The 25,698-nt window shown below is 40.9% G+C and overlaps 1 protein-coding gene across 2 annotated transcripts in view; it reads right to left on the bottom strand.

Moving 5' to 3' along the window:
* Positions 1 to 23,136, bottom strand: part of LOC105467648 (thyroid stimulating hormone receptor) — a 181,973-nt gene extending 158,837 nt beyond the window's left edge. Inside the window, exons 1-2 of one of the 2 annotated variants that reach the window (XM_011717347.2) lie at positions 23,037 to 23,134; positions 22,399 to 22,724 (exon numbers count right to left, since the gene is read on the bottom strand). In XM_011717347.2, the coding sequence (XP_011715649.1) occupies positions 22,399 to 22,568 (170 nt within the window). In that variant the 5' untranslated portion in view covers positions 22,569 to 22,724; positions 23,037 to 23,134. Of the gene's footprint in view, positions 1 to 22,398; positions 22,725 to 23,036 lie in introns of both variants that reach the window. The other variant, XM_011717349.2, reaches the window with a different exon arrangement.
* Between the last annotated feature and the right edge of the window lie 2,562 nt (positions 23,137 to 25,698).

A 25,698-nucleotide genomic window follows, 5' to 3' on the forward strand; every position in this document is an offset into this window, starting at 1 on the left:
TCTTCTTAGGAGTAACTAACCCTGGTCAGGAGGAAGAAGCAGGGCTACTGTTACACAATGAGGACAGGGAGAAATATATTTGGAACTCAGATGATCCAGTTGGACATACTTGCTCAATTGTGATTATAGACAAATAAGTGCGATAACCTCAGCTTAAGAAAAGTGTGGTTACTATGGGTTCAGGCCCTCAAAAATGGAAGCTTTGATCATATCAGCAGATAAGTCATCAAGACCAGCAGAGGTGAAAGCTGAGGGGGAATTTAAAATGAACAGTGGAAGAGGGATGATAAGTACCAACTGTGATCCCAGACAGACCAACTGCAGCAATAGGGGTCAGACTGCTCCCTAAGTTACCTCTTTCAAGTTTCTCCTCAGGAAGACAGGCCCACTGGAACCCTGGATAATCTGTTCCCCAAATGTATGTGGAGAAGCAGATCTATATTGCACAAGGGGTGGGCTGTGGCTGTTGTGGAAGTGAGGGCTCCGTTTAAGAATGCACTTGCTGTTAAGCTGCAAGGAGTGCAGTTGGCACACCTAACCAGCTCCGTATCCTCCCCATTATGCAACAGCAGCCCAGCCTCCTGTGCTGCTCCGAAGACCTGAACTAAGGCACCAGGCAATCAAGGAGCTGATGTGGAGAAAACCAAGGGAAACAGTCAGCAGTGACAAAAGCCACTGAGCATTCAACTTAGGAAAGGATCTAAAATGTTCTTTGGATTTTGCAACAAAGGTTGTTAACATGACTTTGGCAAGACCTTTTTCAGTTGAGTAATGGGGGCAAAAGCCAGATTGCACCAAGCTAAATGGTGAATGGGGAGTAAAAAAATCAGAAGAGTTTGAACATTTAGCTGTGAAGGGAAGGATAAAGGCAGGGAAGGAGTGGTAGGTGGACGCAAATGTGAGAACTATGGAGTGAAATTTTTTTAGAGGAAAGATACTTGAGTGTGTTTAGATAGCTGTGAAAAAGCATCTGAGAGAGTAGGAGAGGGAGAAAAAAGTCAAAATAGGGTGAGGAAACCAAAAGAACATGGATGTAGGTGGAGGGACTCATCTTGTATTGCTATAAAAGTGGAGAAGAAAAGGATGGGTGTAGACGCTTTTAAATGAAATACTTCATTTGTGTTGCTTTGTTTTAATAGTCAAGTTCTTTCAGAATCTCTATATCATAAATTTGTTTTCTTCAAAATATGTGACAAACAATAACCTCCCATAGTCTTACTCTGCTGAATGGGGAAGATTGTCTCTGAATAAGGAGGAGCTCCATGAACATTTGAACAATGATGTCCTTGGTCTTCCTAACAGTTCCCTGAAATAGGACAGGACCATCTTATGGTTTTCCTTTGATAGATACAAAAGCTAAGACACAGAATGATTAAGTGCCTTGCTAAGATGCTTAGGACTTGTGGAAGGTCTCCTGACTTCCACTGTCCATTTCTATTTACCACTCTTACTGTGTAAGTAGTCCTTTCACATAGTCATGCAGTAATTTCCCTGAATTCAGTGGAAAACTGTCCTCTGCTCTTCACCACGACTTTTAGCTGACATAGCTTTATACCAGATAATTTTCCTCTCTATTTTGCTGCTGTTGATAGTGAAGATATTGGATACAATACAAAAAGAAAGCACAATCCGTCCAAGCCACCCTATTTTTTTGGTTATGAAATACATGCTTTCTGTAAAGTGCCAACTTTCTTATGAGTAAAAGGAATCCTTCATAAGTACATTAGACCTTCTATAATCACACAGAACCGAATCAGACAGAGCCTTAAAAGATTCTTTCATGCTTCGTAAAGCACATTTCAGAGCTTCTGGCTTTGTTGTTTTAGATTCCAGGGATTGAGGGTGGTTGTGAAATGGCAATGTGGTTATGCTACATAAGGCCAACCAAGCATTAAATATGGGCATCTGGAGGGTTTGGCAATACTAACAGGCTTTTCGGCCAAACCCTGACACGGAACAGATAAATCCTTACAGATTTTTGGGCTCTATTGGCACAGAGACCCTCTAGTTAGAATTTCAGTCCCTTTACCCTACTGGGAATGAATATACCTGGAAGAAGATAAGAACTCTTGGAAGTGTTTAAAATGTCCCCTTTGAAAAGTAGACAAGTGTTGCTCTTCCTAATAAAGCTGCACAACCCTGATGCCAAACAGCTGTTGGATGGTCCCTGCGTGGAAGCTTGCCCTCCACAAATTGACATAATGCTCACACCGAGGGTTAAATCAGGTCGCATCTGACAGGCTCTCAGACATACTACCGGAGTAGTAATAGTAGCTAACCTGTGATCAAGGTGTATTCTGTTACATTCATGCTACCAGCATTAGCTCATGAGTTCCGTATAATCACTCAATGTGGGGAGAGCAGATTTTACAGATCTTACTAGTTTGTTTATTCTGTGAATTGTGTAAATAGAATGTCCCACACAGGGCGATTATAGGAGATAAGAATTAGACCACACCTCTTCTGCCTCCACATCTAAAGCAGGTTGGGGAAAAATAACTGAGAAGTAAGCTCTGGTAACCATAAGGTGAAGAATAATTTATGTCTCTCATTTAAACATTTTCCAATTCACAGCAAATTTTCTTCCTTGGCACGTTGGTTACATTTGTTAATGGAGATTAAGAAATAAGGTATAGAAGCCAATATTATTTCAAGAAACATCGATAGAAATAGGATATTGTTAGAATTGTTCTTCAGCTTCCTTACAACAGAGAAAAGCCCTTTGAATGAATATTGACTCATAAAAGAGTTATGAATTATGGCTTCATGCATTGCTATTAAGTCACCACTTTCTAGAAATGTTGCCTAAGATTGCCATGAGATCCAGAAGGGATAAATGCATAGTGTTCCTCTGCCAACTGGCTAGAAAGAGCCTCCTTCACAAGACGGGAACTCTTAAAACCTTTCGACATGGGAAAGTAGTTTTGTAGCTCTAAGCCTCTGAGAATAAGTACACAGATTTTTTGATGTTCAGATTTTTGTATCTAAGGTATAAGATATTGGAGCATGGAATGGGGCTGCTGTCTACATTGGTGTGTTGGAAATGAACCTGTCCAAAAATTGCTGCAAGCTTTAGCCAGGCCTGTTTACATCTGTTTTCCCTTTGGGTCACTTGTCTGATTGCCCATACTCTTTGTCACCCTACAATGTGGATGAAACTTGGAAACATTACGCTAAGTGAAAGAAGTCAGATACAAAGGTCACATATGGTAGGATTCTGTTTACATAAACTATCCAGAATAGGTAAACCCATAGGGATGGAGAGCAGATTCCTGGTTTCCAGGGGCTAGGAGGAGTGGGGAATGGGGAATGACTGCTTAATCAGCATGAGCTCCCCTTTGAGATGATGAAAATATCTTGGAACTAGATACAGGTGATGACTGCACACCATTGTGAATGTGCTAAATGACACTGAATGGCAGGTATACTTGAAAATGGTTAATTTTATGTTGTGTGAATTTCACATCAACCGAGAGAGGAGGAGGGGAGGGAGAGGGAGAGAGAGAGAAAATAGACCAGATTTAGGAAGATAGCTATGGAGTAGTAGAAGGAGCTTTGCATTTAGAGTTAGGAGACATGAATTTGAACTCTGACTCTTTCACTTACTGGCTGTGACATAAAAGTAAAAAAAGATGACATTTCTGGGTCTCAGTTTCTGTATCTAACTGAGAGTCAAACACTTCCCAAGGAAGACCACTGTGAGCACTGAGATATTATATGTGAAGATATAGTATGGGTCTAGGCACAAAGTTGATACAAACACATAACTAAGCAAAAAAACAAACCCCACAGAACAATGATAGGTGTTTTTAAGGTAGTATAAAAAAAAACACAAAAACCCTTGTAATTTATGTTATAGCTAAAACTGTTAAAATGTAATAAAAATAACGGATTAATAACTCACAATAGATAAAAATCATGGCAATTTTCATAAATGCAAACACTGAAGAGCTAGGTGTTTTGTAATCATAGTTTATACTTCATTTATCTGGCTTCAAATTGTGAATTTAAATCTAAAAATTTGTGTTATGGAAATTTCTTCCCTCTAGTACTATGTATAGTAACCACATCAAGTTACTATATTTCATCATCTTAAGAGGCACATATTTTAAAACTTTAATGTCTCAGGAACCAGGAATCCATTGATTAAAAGTGTCCCCCTAAGGAAGTGTAGTGGAAGAGTATACCACTACAAGCATTATTGGTTAATGTTCCCAATCGTTCCTAAAGGGGACCTGTGGCCATTTGCCAAAGTAACTGTCGACTGGTAAACAGAAATCCAAGACTTCTTAAAGATTATTGGATACAAGATTTGAGCTTATATTGATAGGACTATATCCCAGGATAAATTGCAGATATTAGTGTCAATTTGAAAGACTTAAAGGATGCAGAATGGTGGCTGCTTTATATCCTCATTCAATTCACCTGTCTGCCCCCTATAAGAAACAAAACCAACAAAAACCCTAAACAAATAGATTGAAGTGAATAACAATGGACTTTAACAAATTTAACCAATAGGTAGGTTCTATCATAGCTGCTGTGCCAGATATGTCTTCACTGGAACACATCAGCACACTTTCTAGCACTTTCTATGTGATTATCGATCTGGTGAATGTGTTCTCTTCTTGATGCCTATCAATAGGGAGAATCAAAAGTAGTAAACCTCTATCTAGGAACAATAGCAATACTGATTCACTGCTTTGCCCCATCGGGGGCTCCATTTCATAAGAGTTTGCGGGGACGGACAGTCTGGACATCACACATATCATCGTACTGGTCTGCTACCTGATGATATGCTATTTAGAGTTGGTGGGCAAAAAGTAGAAAGAAGCCTAGATATTCTAGTAAGAAATCTGAAGGTCAGGGGGTAGCAGATAAATCCCACAAAGATTCAGGGACCTCTTCCATTAGCAACATGCTTATTCTGGGGCATTCTAAAAAATCCCTTCTGGCCAGGTGTGGTGACTCATGCCTGTAATCCCACCACTTCGGGAGGCCAAGGCAGGTGGATCATTTGAAGTCAGGAGTTCAAGACCAGCCTGGCCACCTGTCTCTACTAAAAATACAAAAATTAACCGGGCAGTAGTGGCATGCACCTGTAATCTCAGCTACTTGGGAGGCTGAGGCAGGATAATTGCTTGACTATCTGGGAGGCAGAGGTTGCCATGAGCCAAGCTAATGCCAGCCAAAAAAATGAACTACTGCTGCACTGCAGTCTGGGTGACAGAGTGAGACCCTGTCTCAAAAAAAAAAAAAAAAAAAAAAAAAAAAAAAAAAAAAAAAAGAGAGAAAAGAAAAGAAAAGAAAAGAAAATCCCTTCTAAGGAATAGGACACATAGGTGTATCTTGCCCTTTCTATCTTTTACAAAGAAGTACAGCACTTGCTGGGCATCTTGGCTTTTGGCAGCAGTGTAACCCATTTTCCCATTTATCAGATAACTCAGAAGGCTGCCGGTTTCAGGTAGGACCTACAAGAGTCTATAACAGACTCAGGCTGAAATACCAGCTTCCCTGCCATGTGGGCCACACAGCTCAGCCCAGCAGGTCTTACAACACTACAGATGTCCATCCTGAACAAGGATGTTCTGTAGATTCGCCAGCAGGTCCCAAGAAGAGAATCAAAGCTCAGGCTCTTAAGCTTTTGGAGCAAGGATCTTCCTTCTGAAGGACAGAAATACCCTTTATGTGAAAAATATTTCCTTGCATGCTAGTCTGTCCTAGTAGAGACTGAGATCTCTTCAATGAGACACCAAGTGACTCTGTGACTACAGCTGCCCATTGTGAATTGGGTATTGTCAGTTCTACTGAGTCATAAAATAAGGTGAGCACAGCAGCAATTAATTTTATTATAAAAATTTTACATTCTGGATCAAGAAAGTCTAGAAAGGGAAGGTAGATTCATGAATAGGTGGTCTAGACTCCCACTTCACTTATCTCTGCTGCAGTCTCACTGAAACTGGCTTCATGGAGAGCTCCATATGACCACTTGATGGAGTTCATAGGTTGGTGCCTGCTTTACAGATTGGCACAAGCTAATGCCAACCAAAAAAATGAACTACTGCTGCATTATGGCCCCACTCAAGGGTGGCCCTAAAGGATAGTGGTGAAAGGAAATCTTCACAGTCAGTCGATCTGTGAGCATTACAGCAATCATTCTCTTTGTATGAAGGGAGAAAGAACCGTGGCAAGGTTACTAGCTACAAAGAAGTAGCGAGTAACTTACCTGGTTGACCACTGGCCTAGAAAGACTACTACTGGAAAATAGAGAATGAGAAAGTCTAGGAAACAAACATGGATGTATCTATGGGAGTGGGAACAAATTCTGTGTACCTTTGTGTCTCATGTTACTGCTCATCAGAGTATGCACTGATTACTCTCGTTTACGGTGAATCTCAACACCCAAGTAGACTAGATGACTCATTTTATAAATGCCATCTAGTTTTGGGGAAATGAACATGAATGAAGTGGCCATGGTGACAGGAATGGAAGCCAAGCATGGACCCAATGGCTTGGGCTCCTTTTCATCAAGTCTAATCAAAATACTTCTCCTGTAAACGACAAACCTTTCAGCAGTATAGTCCAATGCTGCACGTTTGATAAGGCACATTAAAAGAGAACAGCCAGACATCTGGTGGCAGTGTGATTATACTGGACCCTTTCCACCCTGTAAGAAATAGTAATTCATTTAAAACAACATGGTTACTTTTGATTTGGCCTTCTCTGACTTCAATGCCTCCATCAGCACCACCATTCAAGGGTTTATAAAATGCCTGATCTACCAGTATGAAAACGTGTACAGCATTGCCTCAACCAAGGGATGCATTTCATGGCAGAGAAGGTGCAACAAAGGGCATATGAACACTATATCCATTAGTCTCACTATGTACCCTGTCATGAAGAACCAGACTGCCTATGAGAATGGTGGAATGAATTAAAGACTTAGCTAAGGTGCCATCTTGGGGACAAAGCCCTGCAGGATTGGGGATCTGACCTAAGAAAGGGTATGAGCTGAATCAATAGCCAACATATGCTATTGTGTTCTATGTAGCTAGGATACATGTGTCTGAAGACCCAGGGGCAATGGTAGAACTGGTTCATCTCACCATCGCCCCAGTAACCTGACATTCCAATTTTGATCTTCCTGTGTCTATTCCTGCCCAATTAAAGGTACTAGTTCCTAAGTAGAAAGATTACTTCTTCCAAGTAAAAAATACAGTGAGCTTAATACTATAATGACCACCTGGTCGTTTGGGCTCCTCATGCTAGCGGACAAATAGGTAAATAAAGGAGTTTATCTTTTGAGGAATATTAAGACCTCTTTACCATGGGAAGCTAGGGCAGTTGCTACACATTAGGAAGAGGGAGGAGTGTGTCTAGAATGCAGGGAATTCACTGGGGCATCTCTTGGTTCTTTTGAGCCCACGGACAATGGTGAAGGAGAATATACAGCAGCTATATAAGACAAGAACAAGGCAACTAAGCTTTCAGAACCCTTGGAGCTGAAGTCTGGGTCTTTCCATCAGGCAATCAACTCAACCAGTCAGAGTGCTGGGCAAGGGTGAGACAAATCTAGGATTGGAGTCAAAGAGATAAGAGGACTATCAATGGCATCCTTAAGATCAGCTGCAGCAGGGCAAACTAGTTTATTTCACAAACCCTCTGGCATTATGTCTTTGCAAAGACTGCATCTTGAAGGAATCTCTATGGAAGATGGGGCTTGTATCCCCCTTTCTTGTAAAAAAAAAAATAAGTAAAGACATCTCATTCTTACAAAATCAGAGGCCCTGTACTTTATTATGGGAGCCAGACATAATGAAAAGCTTGGGCAGATCTGAGTTGTGCAAAGGCTAACCGACCCTGGATACCTGTTATATATCATTTTAGATTCTCTCAGCATGCCTCTTATACTAGCCCTGCTGCAGCTACCAGTTCTGTATGAGCTCTGACTAGCTTCAGACAGGTACAACTCAACAGTACTGCATCTCAGCCCTGCACCACACACCTCTCATCTCCCACCTGGGGACTTTTTTTGTTAATATCAGGAAATTCTGTCATCACCCAGGCACAAGAAACCTGGACGGTCAGTAGAATTAACTCCCTGACTCATGGAAGCCAGGAACTGATGGATAGATGTTTTATCTTTCCTCCTTCCCAAAGCAAGGGTCCTGAGATGCAAGTCATTTGAATTCTCATGTGGTCTCAGGGGTTTTAGCAACCATTTGTTTCTAGCAGCAGCAAACTCTCCCTCTCTCCCCGCTTCACTTCCCCATCCTACCTTCCGTTCCTGGAATCATACTCCCCAACAAGAATTCTCACACGGGCTCTGCTTTCTGGAGAATTCAGGCTAAGATATCACTGATTCCTCTTTTTTACTCAAAGTCCACATAGTCTGTTAGAAAATCCTGTTGGGGCCGGGCGCGGTGGCTCAAGCCTGTAATCCCAGCACTTTGGGAGGCCGAGATGGGCGGATCACGAGGTCAGGAGATCGAGACCATCCTGGCTAACACGGTGAAACCCCGTCTCTACTAAGAAATACAAAAAATAGCCGGGCGAGGTGGCAGCGCCTGTAGTCCCAGCTACTCGGGAGGCTGAGGCCGGAGAATGGCATGAACCCGGGAGGCGGAGCTTGCAGTGAGCTGAGATCCGGCCACTGCACTCCAGCCTGGGCTACAGAGCGAGACTCCGTCTCAAAAAAAAAAAAAAAAAAAAAAAAAAAAGAAAATCCTATTGGATTTACCTCCAAAATAAGCCCAGGAAATTTCTTACCATATTCCCTGCAACTAAACTGGTTCAAGCCAGTATCATCTCTCACCCGATTAAGAAACATAGTAGCCAGGGTGATCCTACTAAAATGTAAGTCAGGTCAAGGCCAGGTGGGGTGGCTTACACTTGTAATCCCAGCATTTTGGGAGGCTGAGGCGGCCAGATCCCCTGAGGTAAGGAGTTCGAGACCAGCCTGACCAACGTGGTGAAGACCCATCTATACTAAAAATAGAAAAATTATCCAGGTATGGTGGCACATGCCTGTAATCCCATCTTCTAGGGAGGCTGAGGCAGGAGAATTGCTTGAACCTGGAGGTGCAGGTTGCAGAGAGTCCAGATCGCACCACTGCACTCCAGCCTGGGCAACAGAGCGAGACTCTGTCTCAAAAAAAAAAAAAAAAAAAAAAAAGTAAGTCAGGTCTTGCTTTTGTGTGTGTGTGGCTCAAAATCCTTAATAGCTTCGTATCTTACTCCAGATAAGAAGTGATCAATAAATATTTATTTAAAATATAAAAAAGGAAAGAAGGGAGAATATTTTACAATAAAATGCCACCTGTCTAGAGGTAGTATTTCTGGTCATCTCAAATCTGTGGACCATGTCCACAAACCCAGAAATAACTGCAAAGGGTGTTGAGACAGAAATACTGCCATCGTAAAACATCGTAAAAAAAGAGAATCTAGGGACGGGCATAAATGAGATACTTTCCATGAAAAAACTAAAGACTTTCTCATGGAAGAGTATCTCATTTATGCCCATCCTTAGATCCTCTTTATTCTCATGCACAAAGCCCTTCCCTAAAAGTAGCCTTCTAGTTTCTTGGCTTAAAAAAAGATTGAAATAACAAAATATAAAGTGACAGTACCTGGCAATAAGAGGAGACAATTTCAGTCTCCTCTCTGGAGTTGCATAATTATGAGAACACACAGGCATGGGTAAGATTAAGTTAATGCCTACAAAATATAAGCCAAAAGCTTCATGTATCATATAAATACAGAGATCATGTTTTCTGAAAGAAAAATCTGGACATAAGGAAGCTCTTTCCAGGTGCACGAGTAATGTAGGAAGTTTAGATTAAAATGATGATGAAATATTTGAATTTCTGGAACATTCTCATGGAAGTCTTTTCAATGGGGCTGTGCCATAAAAATCCAGGGTACATATACCTGTCACCTCATATAAGAGAACAATACTTATGTCTTAAAAATCACAAGTGCCAGTTTTGTAATTAAAAAATTGTTTTGAAAATTTCTGGAATACCCTAAATGTTCTTAAAGGTTCATACAGAAATGAAGTCAAGTAAGTAGGGTCTGACATCTAAATGGAACACTTTAAAACTCAACCTGTAATTTTGAACAAATGGGACCATTTTGCTCATTCTTAAAATTTTCAAATGCTATTTTTTAATTAATGTAATGAAAGGCAGAGAGTAATTAAGTATGTTGACCAGCTTCAGTAAAAATGGAAACAGAGTCAGTATGAAGAATTTAACATCATGTAGTAGGCATTAGAAACTTGAAAAAAATCTGTCAACTATTGACTTGAAAAAGTGGCAACATTCAGTGACTTCTGTGTGAAGAGCCTATCACGGGACAGGCTAAGTGTGAACCATAAAGAAAGTAATCACCATAATAATATGTTCAGAAGAAAAACCATCACATTCAAAGGTGTTGCAGGCTGAAAGAGTGAGGGTCGTGATCAACTCACTATTCCCCTGGAGGCTATATGGGTAAACAGCAAACTGTTCTCATAAATGCAGAATGTTGGCAAACCGACAAACTGCATCCGCCACCCAGAAGGGATGCTGAGGGCAGTCACACCCCAAGAGCAGTGTTTCTTGCAATTAGGCACATCTGAAGCCTGTTAGTAACAATATGAGCCTGTGATCAATTAAGCAGCCGACCAATCGTTACCTCCTCCTCCCTGCTCTTGCTACCCAATAAATACGAAGGGCTGTGGAAGCTCAGGGGCTGCCTTTGCTCACTAGAAGCAGGGATCTCTCTTCTTCCCCTGGACCCGTCCTTTAAAACAGTTTCTTTTGTCTTACATTTTCATTTCTATGTTCCTTCCTTTGTTCAGTCTCATAATGACCGTCTCAAGTAGTAACAGTAGTAACTGTGGTAATGATGGTCTCAAGTAGTAACAGTAGTAACTGTGGTAATGACGGTCTCAAGTAGTAACAGTAGTAATGTGGTAATGACGGTCTCAAGTAGTAACAGTAGTAATGTGGTAATGATGGTCTCAAGTAGTAACAGTAGTAACTGTCGTGATGATGGTCTCAAGTAGTAACTAACTGTGCCAGCTTGCCATACAAAGGTCAGGCGATTTTCATTTATTGTTAAAATATATCTGTTAGGGTTGTTTGTAATAGAATAAAAAAATTGAGTCATAGCCGGGCGCGGTGGCTCAAGCCTGTAATCCCAGCACTTTGGGAGGCCGAGACGGGCGGATCACGAGGTCAGGAGATCGAGACCATCCTGGCGAACACGGTGAAACCCCGTCTCTACTAAAAAAATACAAAAAACTAGCCGGGCGAGGTGGCGGGCGCCTGTAGTCCCAGCTACGCAGGAGGCTGAGGCAGGAGAATGGCGTAAACCCGGGAGGCGGAGCTTGCAGTGAGCTGAGATCCGGCCACTGCGCTCCAGCCCTGGCGACAGAGCGAGACTCCGTCTCAAAAAAAAAAAAAAAAAAAAAAAAAAAAAAAAAAAAAATTGAGTCATAGTGAGTACACTTACAAAATGCCAAATTATTCCAAAGCAGAATTTCTTAACTTGTGAGGGGTCAAAGACACCTTTGAAGATCTAAGGAAAGTTATAGAGTCTCAGAAATGCACTGATGGGGCCAAATTTTCACATAACCACAGATTCCTAAGAGCACAACCATGAACTCCTAGGAGGTCCATGAACTTTTGTCTAATAAACCTTAGTCTGGAGGGTAACAAACACACTTTGTACAACCAGGAAACACTGAAATAATCAGATAGATCAATTCAACTTAAATTTCTCAGCTCTGGACAAAAAGCAACAACTACTCTAGTAAATTGACTGATAAATTTAGACAAAACTAATTCATTTAACAATATGTTTTATGCATTATGAATTTTCTATACTTACTACTTCATCAGAGGTGATCTAAGAAAATAGACTTAGGGCCCAGGATAGCTAGTTTGCTTACACAGATGAAAATAACTGGACATTCTGGGTGTAGGCATCTGATATCATGTCTGAATGGGCTTGGCCTCATCAAAACTGACCTGATTGTTGAGGTTGGACTTTTAAACACACACAGTGTTGCCTCCCAAAAACATCTTCTCTGGCGTATTGTGCCTGGCATGTTGGGTCTTCAAGTCACCCCTTTGGGTCAAGATATGCAAATTCAAAAGGATGTTACCAGGAAGGCAGAAAAATGCTTCAGGAAGGTATGTAGAAGCTGCATGAAATTACATAACAGAAAATAATTTGTAATTTTCTTGTTAAAAATTATTTGTGATTTTTTGGTAGGTACAAAACAAAACAAAAACAAACAAACAAACAAACAAAACAACTGGAGAGTTCAAAGGAAAGCCCTGCTTGTTCTGGAATGCTTCTAGGTGCCCCAGCTATCATAGGGAACTCTTCTCCTTTCCTCTTCCCTAGCAGTACTACATTTGGAAAGTTTAGGAAGCATTGGTAAAATTAATATTCCTTGAAGGTGGCTGTTCAGAGTAATGCCTTTAACATGGTTTTAGTAATGTAAGCGTAGGGCCACACAAGCAGTGAAAGAAGGGGAACTCCATCAGATGTCATTTCAGTATCTAAAAAACTAACATCCCAGATAATAAGGAAAAACATAAGGGCAGAATTCCATCTATCCTAACATAGCAATAAAACTCAAGGACTCCCCGTCTCTACTAAAAAATACAAAAAAACTAGCTGGGCGAGGTGGCGGGCGCCTGTAGTCCCAGCTACTCGGGAGGCTGAGGCAGGAGAATGATGTAAACCCAGGAGGCGGAGCTTGCAGTGAGCTGAGATCCGGCCACTGCACTCCAGCCTGGGTGACAGAGCAAGACTCTGTCAAAAAAAAAAAAAAAAAAAAAAAAAAAAAAACTCAAGGACTTTTTGGAATAGAATCATAAAAGGGTGTGAGGGATCCAATGGAATGATACTAAAGTACCTTGAGGGCCATTCACTTATTCATTCGTTCATTCATTCCTCTATTAGACAAATATTTTTTGACTACCTATTAAATACCAACCTCTTTCTGGGCACTTGGAGTTCATAAACCGAACAAAATAGACTAATGACAATAAAACAAAATAAAAAGCTTCCTTTTTACTCTTAGGGGGAAATACATAAAGACTCTTGTGGCAAAAGACATAAATAAAAAATAAAAGTAAATTATGTAGTATATTAGAAGGTGACAAGTGCTATGGGATAATTTTGGTTTGAAAGCAGGAGTGTTCTATTTTAAATAAAGTGATTAGGAAAGGCTTAATTGAGAAGATAACAATTAAACAAAAACTTGAAGGAGGTGAGGAAATTAGCCATGCAGATGTCTGGGAAAACAATGTTCCAGCCAGAGGGAGGAATCAAATGTGAGAAGCCTGACACGTGTTAGACCAGCAAAGAGGGTGAAATGAAAGCGGAATTACCGAGGGAGAGCAGTAAGAAATAGCATCAGAAAAATAAAGAAGATCTGGATCAAGTAGGGCCTTTGGGGCCAAGGTAAGGATTTCGTTTTTTACTTTGAGATAACCAGGAGAGTTCCGAGTAGCGGCAGGACATGACCTCATGTACGTTTTTACAGATCTGTCTGGTTGCTGTGTGAAGAATAAATTGTTGAGAACAAAAGTGAAAGCAGATCAGCTAAGAGGCTCCTGCTGTAAGCCAAAAGGAAAGGCATTTCAGGCGTCTTCAGAGAGCCAAAGAGTTGCAAATCTTAACTGAACGAGTGAAGGAGCTTTGCTACTATCTATGTGGGGCTTGCAGATTTTGAGGTGGTACTGAGAGACCAACCCTCTTTTTTTTTTTGTTTTTTTTTGTTTGAGACAGACCCTCACTCTTTCACCTAGGCTGGAGTGCAGTGGCGCAATCTTGGCTCACTGCAACCACGGCCTCCTGGGTTCAAGCGATGTTCCTCCTTCAGCCTCCCGAGTAGCTGGGACTACAGGCGCCTGCCACCACGCCCGGCTAAATTTCAGATTTTTAGTAGAGACGGGGTTTCACCATGTTAGCCCGGATGGTCTCGATCTCCTGACCTCATGATCTGCCTGCCTCGGTCTCCCAAAGTGCTGAGATTACAGGCGTGAGCCACTGTGCCCGGCTGAGACCAACCCTCTTTTAAGTGGGTTGCTACAATTATCTACAATCACACCTACGACAATGAAACACAAGGCTGAGCATGTCCCACGGGCCTCTGGACTTCATGGTCTAATAGGAAGATCTATTAATATTAGTAATTTAGCCCCCAAATTGGGACACCTTTGAGAGTGAAAGGAATGCTATTAACTACACTTGAATGACAGATGTAATGGGGTTCAAGACATTCTATCCCCAAATGTGACACGTTGGCATTTGAGAAAACAGCAGAAGCAGAAGGTCTCTCTCACTTTTTCCTGCCCTTCTCCCCTGAATCAGGTGGTAAAACAATTCTCTGGTCTTCCCCTAAAGTAGGAAGACCCTCATTTCAGAGGGGCTCTCCCTACACCAGGAGAAAAGGAATGAAGACACAGAGACACCAAGATGAAATTGAACAAATAAGACTTGCTAAGATCCACCCCACCGACCACAGTTTATTACCATTTGATCATATCCTTTTGTCCTACAATCTGTACGACTGTCCATAAAAATACATAGTTTTCTCTGTTCCTTTGGGTCTTTATTACTGACGGCTCCCATGTCATGTAAAACTTAATTGTTTACCGTTTTTTTCTTGTCAATCTGTTTTTTGTTGTTGTTGTAGGGTCTCAGCCATGCACCATGTGATGGGTAAAGAAAAGATATTTTGTGCCCTACAGGTGTAAGAGGAGGGTCCATTTGGATAGGGCAACCCTAACTGTATGGCACCTGGAAACCAGTGGATGTTTCCATAAGGAACTTGGAGTTCATTAGGGGATGAAGATTAATTTATTAAATTAATAAACATGTTTTAGTATGGGAAAATTTAGAGTTAACAATAGAAATGAGAATCCAAATCAGACCCATAGTTTTAATGTGTTTGTGTTGAGTTTAAGAATAATCAATATACATTTGGTATTTTGAGTATTTGTATTAACAGAAGCTATTGACCCAGTTGGGATATCTAATAGATTGGTCTTGCTATTCCAATTTAAAATGTATAATTGAGTAATTTATTTTGACTTGTGATTTAAGTTGAAAAGGAAATTAGAGATTTTAATAAGTTTACCTGTACAGTGCTCACTAGGAGGTGATAACTTTTCTATAATTTTGCATGTATTACTGGGGAAAAATGTGTTTCAACGGAAAGCTCTGTATTGACTAGAGCACACCTTTCCAAGTTTCTCAGTCTGATTCTATGGGAATTATTTTACAACTTTCTAGATTGTACATAATTGTAGCAATACAAAACAATTTTGTCTACAGATTGTAAATTCTGTCCCGTATGGAAGAGCTTCTGTGAACTTCCCTCCCTGACTGGGGAAGAAGCTAGTTTGGCCTCCATCTGCATAGTCACTCTGATATTCCTAATCTATAAATATGTCTAGTTTGTGGGTTATCCTTTAAACCAGTTGTAATATCTTACAAGGTTCTTCGTTATGGTGGGTTAAAGCATCCCCCCAAAATTCATATCTGCCTGGAACCACAGAATGTGACTTTACTTGGAAATATGATCTTCGTAGATGTAATGAGTTAAGTTGAGGCCATAGTGAATGAGGGTGGGCCTAAAACCAATAATTCGAATGATGCAGGGAATGCCATGGATTGCCAGCAGTAACCAGCCCCTAGGAAGAACCAGAAAGGATTTGTCCCAGGAGTCTTCAGAGGAAGCATGTGCCCTGCCTCATCAAGGTATTCCTTGATTCAACTTTTAGCTTCCAGAACTGTGAGAGAGTAAATTTCTGTTGTGTTAAGCCACGCAGTTTGTGGAACTTTGTTATGGCAACCTTAGGCAACTCATATACACTCATCAGTGAGTTAATTAAAATCTTTAACATGTGTTCAATTTATAGGTGTATGAGAGTTACAATTTTACCTTTCTTTGAAAATTATCCATTGACAGTATTAACTCATTCATACCACCCAGGAATCTGGTGAGTCAGGGACTATTATTACCTTTTTTTTATAGATGGAGAAACTGAGGCCCAGAGGAACTAAGCAATGTTCCCAAAAGCATATTTAGGAAATAGCAGACCAAGGCATTCAACCCAGAGCATCTCACTTTAGAGCTTGGCTGTCTAAAAACGTAGGATTCCTGGTACTTGTGAAGTTTAATATAACAGATGCTTTCAAATTTTCTAAGGATTGGGAAAGTTTCATCAAGCATTCAAGTACTTTAAAATAAAATACATTAAATTTGTTTCCATTTATGTATTGTTTTATTAAACTATATGGGAAATCAGTTATTAAAATATTAAATGATGAAATACTTCTCAGAGTAATTGTTATGATTAGATTTCCAAATAAAATAATAAATACATAGAAAACTCAATAAAGAACTAGGTTTTACATTTATTTCTTTAACAAACCAAATATTAATTTACGAAGCCAGCTACCCCCATTAACTGTTTTTTGTGTGTGTGCATAGAAACTACTCCCAAGGACATCAGAATTCACCTCGACCTGTACTGAGTTATGAAGGGAGTAGTAACAAATTTTATTGTCCATTAATATATTCATCCCAAGTGAATAAATCAAACCCCTTCAGCTTTCAGGTCAGAATTCTTCAAAGCTCTTGGAACACCATGTCTCCACCTTCTACCTGCTCCCCTGAAACTTCTTACACTCAACTCCTACTAGTTCTTCAGGAGGTAGCTCAAAGCCTTCCCTGAACCCCAGTTTCAGTAAGTATCCCTCATCCCTACTAAGAGTACACTCAAGCACACTTACACAATTATAACTCTGTGTACAATTATAACTCTGTGTTTATGTAATTATTTGATTAATATGGAGCTCCCATACTATGCAGGAATGTAAGATCCCTGCAGACAGGGACATGGTGGTGGTGTACTCCATGAAATCCAGAGTGTGACACAGTGTCTGCGACATAGTCAGTCCTTAGTAAAGATTTAGAGAATGAAGGAAATGATGAGCAATGTAGAGTGCATATGGCCCCTCTTCGGTGGGGAATTCCCCATCGTGTGGAATATTAGAAGGACCCAGTCCTGCGTCTCCTACTTCAGACACCAAAAGTAGGCGGGTGATCTCCTTCCTCTTCCTACCTACAGCAGCTATGGCTCGCCAGTCAATCAAGTGCTCCCATACAGGATACCACTCTCGGGTAGGATATTTAAAGAGACAGGGACGGTTGGGAAATTATTGACGGCAGCACGTAGACAGTCTGACAGCTACAAAACTGGAGATGTCCAGTGGCTGTGGTTTCTATATTGCCCATGGAATTGTCCTAAACAGATGATTCACTGTAGCTCCAGCTCCTCGCCCACCATAGGCCTGGGCCTATTTCCAAAGCCTAGTCCTACAGTAATTCTGTAAATCACATGTTGTTCTTTCAAAAAAATTTTTTTTTCTTCCTTAACCTAAACAGAATGGGTTTTCTATTACTTATCATCAGAAACCTTGGCTGATTAAAAAAAAATATATATATATATATATATCTGAATATATATATCTGTCTATATATACACATATAGGTATATAGATATATTCCTTCTCTATATATATTCTCTCTCATATATATATATGATGGACAAATTTTATTGTCTATTGTTATGTTCATCTCAAGTGAATAAATCAAACCCCTTTAACATTCAGGTCAGAATTCTTCACTCCTCTTAGAACACTGTTTCATATGTATGGGAGAGGAGAGAGAGAATGGAAGAGAATAATTCACAGAGCCTGGATATATGAACTGAAGTCACCTTATATGTGTGGGGCTGTGTTTGGGGAGCATGTGAGTGTGGAAGCAGAGGGCTTCTCTTTAGGTTGGAAACAATTGTTATTCAGATTACAACCACTGATTGTGACTAAAACCATTGTGAAATATACAAAACATCCACATTTCCTTAAGTGTGGAACAAAGATGACTTGGAGATACATGAGATTATTTTAGGTGGAGTGCCCACCTGGCATTAAATAACAGTGAATCACACAGTGAGAGAGAAATTCCTTTTTTTATTGTCTTTCCATCCTTTTGATACTACCAAGGACACCATGCCAGATTGTTATCTCTTTAATACTTACTAACACTTATTTCGCTTCCTTGTTAACAAAGACAAGGCAGCTGTAAGCTCAGTGTATTCACAGACAAGAGTCTGTAGCTAGAATTTAATTATATATATTTTTTGCTGTCTTTAGTTTTCTGGTTACCTTTTATTTGTACCAAGTCATGCTAATTTTCCACTTGTAACCTTTCTAAATAAATTTCAGTTAGAGAAGTGAGTCAACTTAAAAATACTGAGTAAATAACAGCACAGATGGAACACAGGGTACAAATGCCAAAGATGATGAATGATTGTCTTCAGTTTAGTAAACACTGGGAGAGTCCATCAATTAGAGCCACAGATGCAGAATGCAAATGAGTAAAAACAGAACCTGAAAACAACAGCTCCTTCAGAAATATATCTGAAGGCACACAAACGGATAAACCCAAGACCACAGATGGCAGTGGGGTTGGAGAAGGCAGATGTGGCAATTACTGTTATAATGAAACTGAAAGCAAGTAGGTTAAAAGAACATAGTAAGGCATGTCAGCACTTTCTTGAGGAAGAATCCACACAAATACATAGAATGGTCCAGAATGATTGTCAAATCCTTTCTACTTCCTTATTCAGAGAAGGAAGGATCTTCTCATGCACAGGGGCAACAAATGGCAACTTTCTGAGTAAGAGAGGGTGATGGGTCAATCTTGTTATCCTTGCTTTTGACATAATATGATCTATAATTATATGCCAACATTTATATTTTTAATTTTATTCTCTTGCTTCATTTAAGTGTCCTTAAATCAGTAATTTTCAATTGAAGAGAGTTATTTTTTTCGAACTACCTACACATCAAAGATTCTAGAATGTTCCACTGGCAGTGGGGGAAGTAGGCATTCCAGCTCTCCCTCACCTTCCGCTCAGGTAAAGCATCATACCCTTCTGGAGGGGAGGAGTGAGGAAAAGATACAGCATCACTTCTTCAGTGAGGGCCACAGTCCGTAACTGTCTCCCCTCCATCCATCAGAGCACGGGGCTGGAATATGGATAGTAGGGCAAGAGAGCTGTTCACTTTTCGGAACAATAATCTATGAGTAGAAGATAAGGTTTAGAAAGAGTTGTTCTCAGCACCATGATAATTTGTAACCACGTCTAAGAAGTGGTTATACAGCATCTTGATGAAGGTTGCAGAAGTAATGCAAATAACTCTATAAGAACAAAATACCTTACATTTTAAACCAGTGTAAGCTCTTCAAAAACTTTAAAAAGAGGTACACTCTGAATAATATAAAATTTGTGAGAGAACATGTCTCAGTGGTAGATTCTGTATAAGTAGATTCCAAAAAGAGGTCACCATCCAGAATGGCTTTTTAATGACAAAAACTTAGTTTATTTCAGCCAGGAATACCTTCTATAACTTAAATCTTTCTTGTCTAGAAAGATCTAGACAAAGATCTAGACAAAGATCTAGCTCTTTCTTGTCTAGAAAGATCTAGACAAAGATCTAGACAAAGATCTAGATCTTTCTTGTCTAGAAAGACTAATTAGTCTTTCTTTTCCTCCTTCCCTCTCTTCCACTCTCTCTTTCTTCCTTCCCTTCTTCTTTCCTTTCCCTGCTAACTTCCTGCTTTCTGAGTTCTTTTATCTGATGAATAGCCCCTGAGGTTATCAGTGGGTTTATTGAATGTGACTTGTTTTCAGACTTTTTTCTCCAAAGCCTATGACCATCAAGGGAAAACTGGTATGGTGAGACACACTTTTCATCTGAGAGTGGTGGCTTAAGGGTGCAGGGTCCATAGTTGATGATATGATATTTTAAATCCTGACTTTACCACTTACAAGCTGTGCAACATTGAGCAAATTACTTCATTTTATTTTTGTGTCTCAATGTCCTCATTTATAAAATGAGGATAATAGCATCACCTACTTAATTGGATTTGGTGAGGATTCATTGGGTGACTTCATGCAAAGTGCTGAGAACAGGACCCGCCCCCCCCCATAAGTAGACACAATATAATTGCTAGCTTTACACGTTTTACTTCTCTTATATGCTTTTCTTCAACAGAAGAGTTCTACCACACCCAAAAGATTTAAAAATCATTTTTCTACTGTTGCAGATGGTTGTAGCCATTGTTCAAAGGAGACTACCATATTGTTTTACCCATACTTTTCATCAAGTTTCTCTTTTCCATCTCAGAATTACTTTATTCTTCAGAACATACTACCTCCCTCTCCATTATTCTCAAGGTCAGATCCTCCTTGCCACTGTCTTTATCCAATTACTTCTTGTGATTCAGTGCCTTCCCTCAGACTATTTTCATCAGCAACATGTCGTCACCTAGAAAGCACCTAGTTGAACCTTCTCTGTTACTCAGAAGGAAATTTGACTGCTTCCAAATCAGTCATCTTACACAATTTCACGGTTAGGAAAGAAGGACTGAAGAGAATGCTGGTTTCCTGACTCCTGTTCCATTGCTCATTCTCTATTACCCGTTCTTTCTCAACTTTTGGTGGAATTTTAAACAGGATGTCTACTAGTTCCTTTTCACTGTCAGAGCCACATCTCTCTTCAATGAATTTCTGCCACTGTTAAAGAAGTCTCTGAAGAAGTGATGTCTTTGGATTTCTTTCTCTCCAACACACAGTGGACATTCAGAGACCTGGCATATTCATTTGTTCATTTATTCACATAAGCTTTTTGTGTGTGTGTGTCTGAGTAGTTCCAGGGTTTCAGGAATTCAGGGTTGAATGACAGTGTCCCTATGTTAGAGAAGCTTGTGTCCTGCTTGGGTGGGCATGCAAATAAATAACAAGTTACAAGAAAGTAGACAATGTCTAAGGACTAGGGTTAGGTTCGTGCACAGAACGCTTTTGGGAAGTGGGTATAGCTCACGCAGCCTAAAGGTCATGGGTCAGGAGAAGCTTCCTGCAGGGTTGATCCAGAATCTGGATCTGGGAGTAGGCATTTGCCAGGTGAAGAAATGGGGAAAATGTACTTTAGGCAGAGGGGACAGAATGTAGGAAGAAAGGCAAGGGCAGCTGTAACAGCAGGGACCTTTGGGGCAGCGCCAGAAGTTCTCAGCAGGAGGGGGAAGTTAGAGAAATTAGGAGCAATGAGATTGGAAAGACTTGACTAGGTCTTGAAAGATCTGGTAGGCTGCACAAAAGAGTTTTATTCTAGAGGTGACAAGCAACCCGTGTACAGGTGTAATCAAGAGGCTATTAAACCTTTTACACATTTTATTCTGTGATGGCAGCATGGAGAATGACTACCACACTGTTTGGAGGTTATTGAACTAATTAATTCAGGTGAGCTGAGAAACTATGATATCTCAGAGCACAGAAATACATCTCTGTGCTAAAATATTCATCTACTGTTAAATAGTCTTCATGAGCTAAATTCTTGAGAAAATCTAGAGGTGCAGCTTTCTCATTTCTTTTCATCTATCAACATTTTCTTTAATAACCTGCACTTCCTTACCTTAACTGGATTTAACCAGCCTAGGTTGTTTTACTATGCTTGCTTTCTGTTCTATTTATAACCAATCAAGAGAGACTTTATTCCCTTGGATTTGTCTACAGTTTCAATGATTACTGATTTAAATTGCTGTTAAGAAACAGGTTGTGTGTGCATAATCTTATTTAACATCAGATTTCTAATTTGGTAACATTTAACATGCAGATAAATGCACTATACTTTTATGAAATTTCATTTCTTTATACCTGTATCATGCCCATCACAAAGCAGGGTTCTGGACGCCACTAGTTCACTGGCAGTTCACATTTGAGTAAGTAACTTATAGATACTGTATAGACAGTTCATTTTAAAAAGGGCCCCTGATTAAACTTTTTTCAACAATTTAATGAATCAGCAGAACTGCTAAGATAATCTCCCATCTAGAGAAACAAAAAGGAGAAATACATATTTTTGCAATTTTTATTACCTAAGATAAGATCAAAAAGGTCAGTTCCTGAAATGCCATTATCCTTATTAATTCAAATGAGACAGATTCAACCAGGGTTAGGCAAAGTACCCAATAGCAGCATGTTGGAAAGAACAGCTCTCACTGTCATTGTACATCAAAGTTTTGTAACCTTTTCCTGTGTTAGGAATGAGGATGTCAACAATGATACCTTCCCAAGTGTGGGCGATTAAGTTTTTAGCGCACACACACATCTACACACACACACACACACACACACACACACACACACACACACACACAACTTCGGGCTGTTCTTGAGCTGCTTTTGTGCACTTCGGGCCACCTTCGCAGGTGCCCTTGGTCTCTGGGTCCGCCCCTGATCTCTCCCGGGTACTCACAGAGTCTGCGTACTGGGCGGTAAGCTGGGGATGCGTTGAATATCCTTGCAGGTGACTCTGAAGTCCTCCTCCTGTTGACACTCGCAGGGTGGAGACGAACACCCCTTTCCGCCCAGGTCCCTGGGCAGGACGAGCAGCAGCACCAGCTGCAGCAAGTCGGCCGGCCTCATTTTCCACGGGACCCGGGGCTATTTCTCCATCCTCCGAAATCGCCTCATTCTCAGCTCTCTGCACCTCGGGTTACCCCAGGCCAAAGGAGACCCGGCAGCGGGAGGTGGAAAGAGGGAGGGCTCCAAGGGGCTGTGACCTCACCACTGTAGAGGAGGCTGGAGAAGGGGGAAAAGAGGCACTTGAGTTCTCCGCTTCCCTAGGCAACCTCGACCCAAACAAGCCTGCTTGCTTCATTTTCCTTGGCTGGACCCACGCAGTCCGCTCCGTCTGTTCCCTGACACCCAACACCAGTCCTGGCTGTCCCCTCTGTTTTCCAGCCCGCACCCACCCCGCGCCCCTCCCATTAGTTCTCTCCAAAGCCTAGTTTAGATTCCCCCTCCTTTCCTCGTCTTTAAATCCAAGGAGCCACCTTCCCTCGCGAGTAGCCTTCTAGACACCCTGTCTGCCTGGGACCCACTCGCACGCACTCCTTATCCAGAGAAAGTCCCCGCGGAGTGGACTGTCCCCGGGCGGACCAATGTCCTGCCGAACTTCAGCTCCTCCTGGCCACCTCTGCTGAGAGTCAGAGACGGGCACGCAGCCCTGGCCAGCACCGAAGCCGTCGCCCTGCACCCCTAGAGGATTCTCGCAGCTCCCCAACTCCAGCTGCCACTCTCATGCTGGAGTTGACGGGCAGCGGCCGCCTCACATTGGAGCCCGCGGCTCAGTGAGGCAGTTCAGTAACTGGACTTTGGGGCCATCTGCTGGGAAGAATCGGGAATGGCAGAAATAGTTCCAGGTTCCCTGAATGGGTCCAGTATGGAAATTCGGGTCGACCTGGGAATTTTATTGAGCCGTATTACCCCTGGAAGATGGGAAGAAAAATAATACTTATGTGGCATACTCACTATTCTTCGCACAGCAGCCAAAAAGATCATTACAAACATAAATCAGATTGTGCCTATTTCCTTCTTAAACGTCTTCAATCACTTATTCCTCTTGGGATAAAAGGAATGTCACTTCCTTCTATACTGCATAATTCCTTTTACATGAACTTGGTTAGGACAGGAAGGAAAAAGCTGTGGTTATGGAAATCAGAATAAAAGTCAAGAAAGATTGACTAGAAAAAGACAGAAGGGAACACACAGGGTTTCCATATCTTAATTAGGCTGGAGGTTAAGTGGATGTATACGTTTATCAAAACTCATTAAACTGTATCAGAATAAAGGTTAAGAAAGATTGACTAGAAAAATACAGGAGGGAACACACATGGTTTCCATATCCTAATTAGGCTGGAGGTTAAGTGGATGTATACATTTATCAAAATTCATTAAACTGTACACTTAAAATACGTGTATTCCAAATTTTACGGAAGCTTTATTCATAACCACTAAACAAACCAAATATCTCATGACTAGATAATGGATAAAGAAACTCTGATACCTCCAATTGGAATACTATTCTGCAATAAAAATGAATGAACTGCTGATACAACGTGCACAAATCTTTTTTTTCTCTTTCTTTTCCCCTCCCTCCCTCCCTCCCTCCCTCCCTCCCTCCCTCCCTCCCTCCCTCCCTCCCTTCCTTCCTTCCTTCCTTCCTTCCTTCCTTCCTTCCTTCCTTCCTTCCTTCCTTCCTTCCTTCCTTCCTTCCTTCCTTCCTTCCGACAGTCTTGCTCTGTCGCCCAGGCTGGAGTGCAGTGGCGTGATCTCTGTTCACTGCAACCTCTGCTTCCTGGGTTAAAGCGATTCTCCTGCCTCAGCCTCCTGGGATTACAGGTATGCGTCACCACGCCCGGCTAATTTTTTTGTAATTTTAGTAGAGACGGGGTTTCACTTTGTTAGCCAGGATGGTCTCCATCTCCCGACCTCGTGATCCGCCCGCCTCGGCCTCCCAAAGTGCTGGGATTACAGGCTTGAGCCACCGCACCTGGCCTTTTTTTTTTTTTTTTTTTTTTTTAATCACCATGGTATTGTTATGGAATGAATCTTAAATGCATAATGTTAAGTGAAAGAAGCCAAACTCAAAATATTATGTATTTATATGTAATTATTCCTATTAATGATTCATTTATATAACATTCTCAAAAAGGCAAAACTATGGGAACAGGAAAAAGATCAGTGGTTGCAAAGGCCTGGGGTACGGCTGACTACAAATGAACACCAGATAATTGTACGGGTAATAAAATTGTTTTAAATCTTGCTTGTGGTGATGGTTCCATGGTAGTTTGTTAGTGTGGTGAATCATAGTGATTGATTTTTGAATGTTAAACCCACCTTGTATTACAGGGATAAATCTCACTTGATCATGATCGATTTATCTTTTTTTTTTTTTAGAAGAGCCTCGCCCTGTCGCCCAGGCTGGAGTGCAACAGCATGATCTTGGCTTAACTGCCGCCTCTGCCTCCCGGACTCAAGCGGTTCTCCTGCCTTAGCCTCCCGAGTAGCTGGGACTACAGGCGCCCGCCACCACTTACGGCTAATTTTTTGAATCTTTAGTAGAGACAGGATTTCACCATATTGGCCAGGGTGGTCTCGAACTCCTGACCTCGTGATCCGCCCGCCTCAGCCTCCCAAAGTGCCGGGACTACAGGCGTGAGCCACCATGCCCGGCCCTATCATCTTTTCAATATACTCTTTCATTGGATTTGCTAAAATTCTGTTTAAAAGTTTTACACAGAGGTTCACGAGGGATAGTTGTCTGTTATTCTCTTTTCTGTAACTTCTTTGTCAAATTTTGGTATGAGTGCAATGAATTCTTCCATCACAGAATAAGTTGGGAAATATTCCTTCCTCTTTAAATTTCTATAGGAGTTTGTGTAGAACTGATATTATTCATATTATTCCTTTCTTACTTGTTTGGTAGAATTCACCAGTATAGCTGTTGGAACCTTGCATTTTCCTTACTGGAAGGTTTTTAACTACAAATCCAATTTCTAAACATAGATTTAGGGCTATTCAAGTCATATAATTCTTCTTGAGGTAGGCTGGGCAGTTTGTGTCATATAATGAATTTATCTATTTCATCTAAATTGTTGAATTTATTGGCATAAGTTTGTTCATAATATTCTCTTATCATCTTATATTTTTATAATCTATTCTAATGTCAACTCTGTCATACCTGATATTGATCATTTGTACCTTCTTTTTT

Source organism: Macaca nemestrina, chromosome 7 (genome assembly GCF_043159975.1).
Source record: "Macaca nemestrina isolate mMacNem1 chromosome 7, mMacNem.hap1, whole genome shotgun sequence".
NCBI classification, from domain to species: Eukaryota; Metazoa; Chordata; class Mammalia; order Primates; family Cercopithecidae; genus Macaca; species Macaca nemestrina.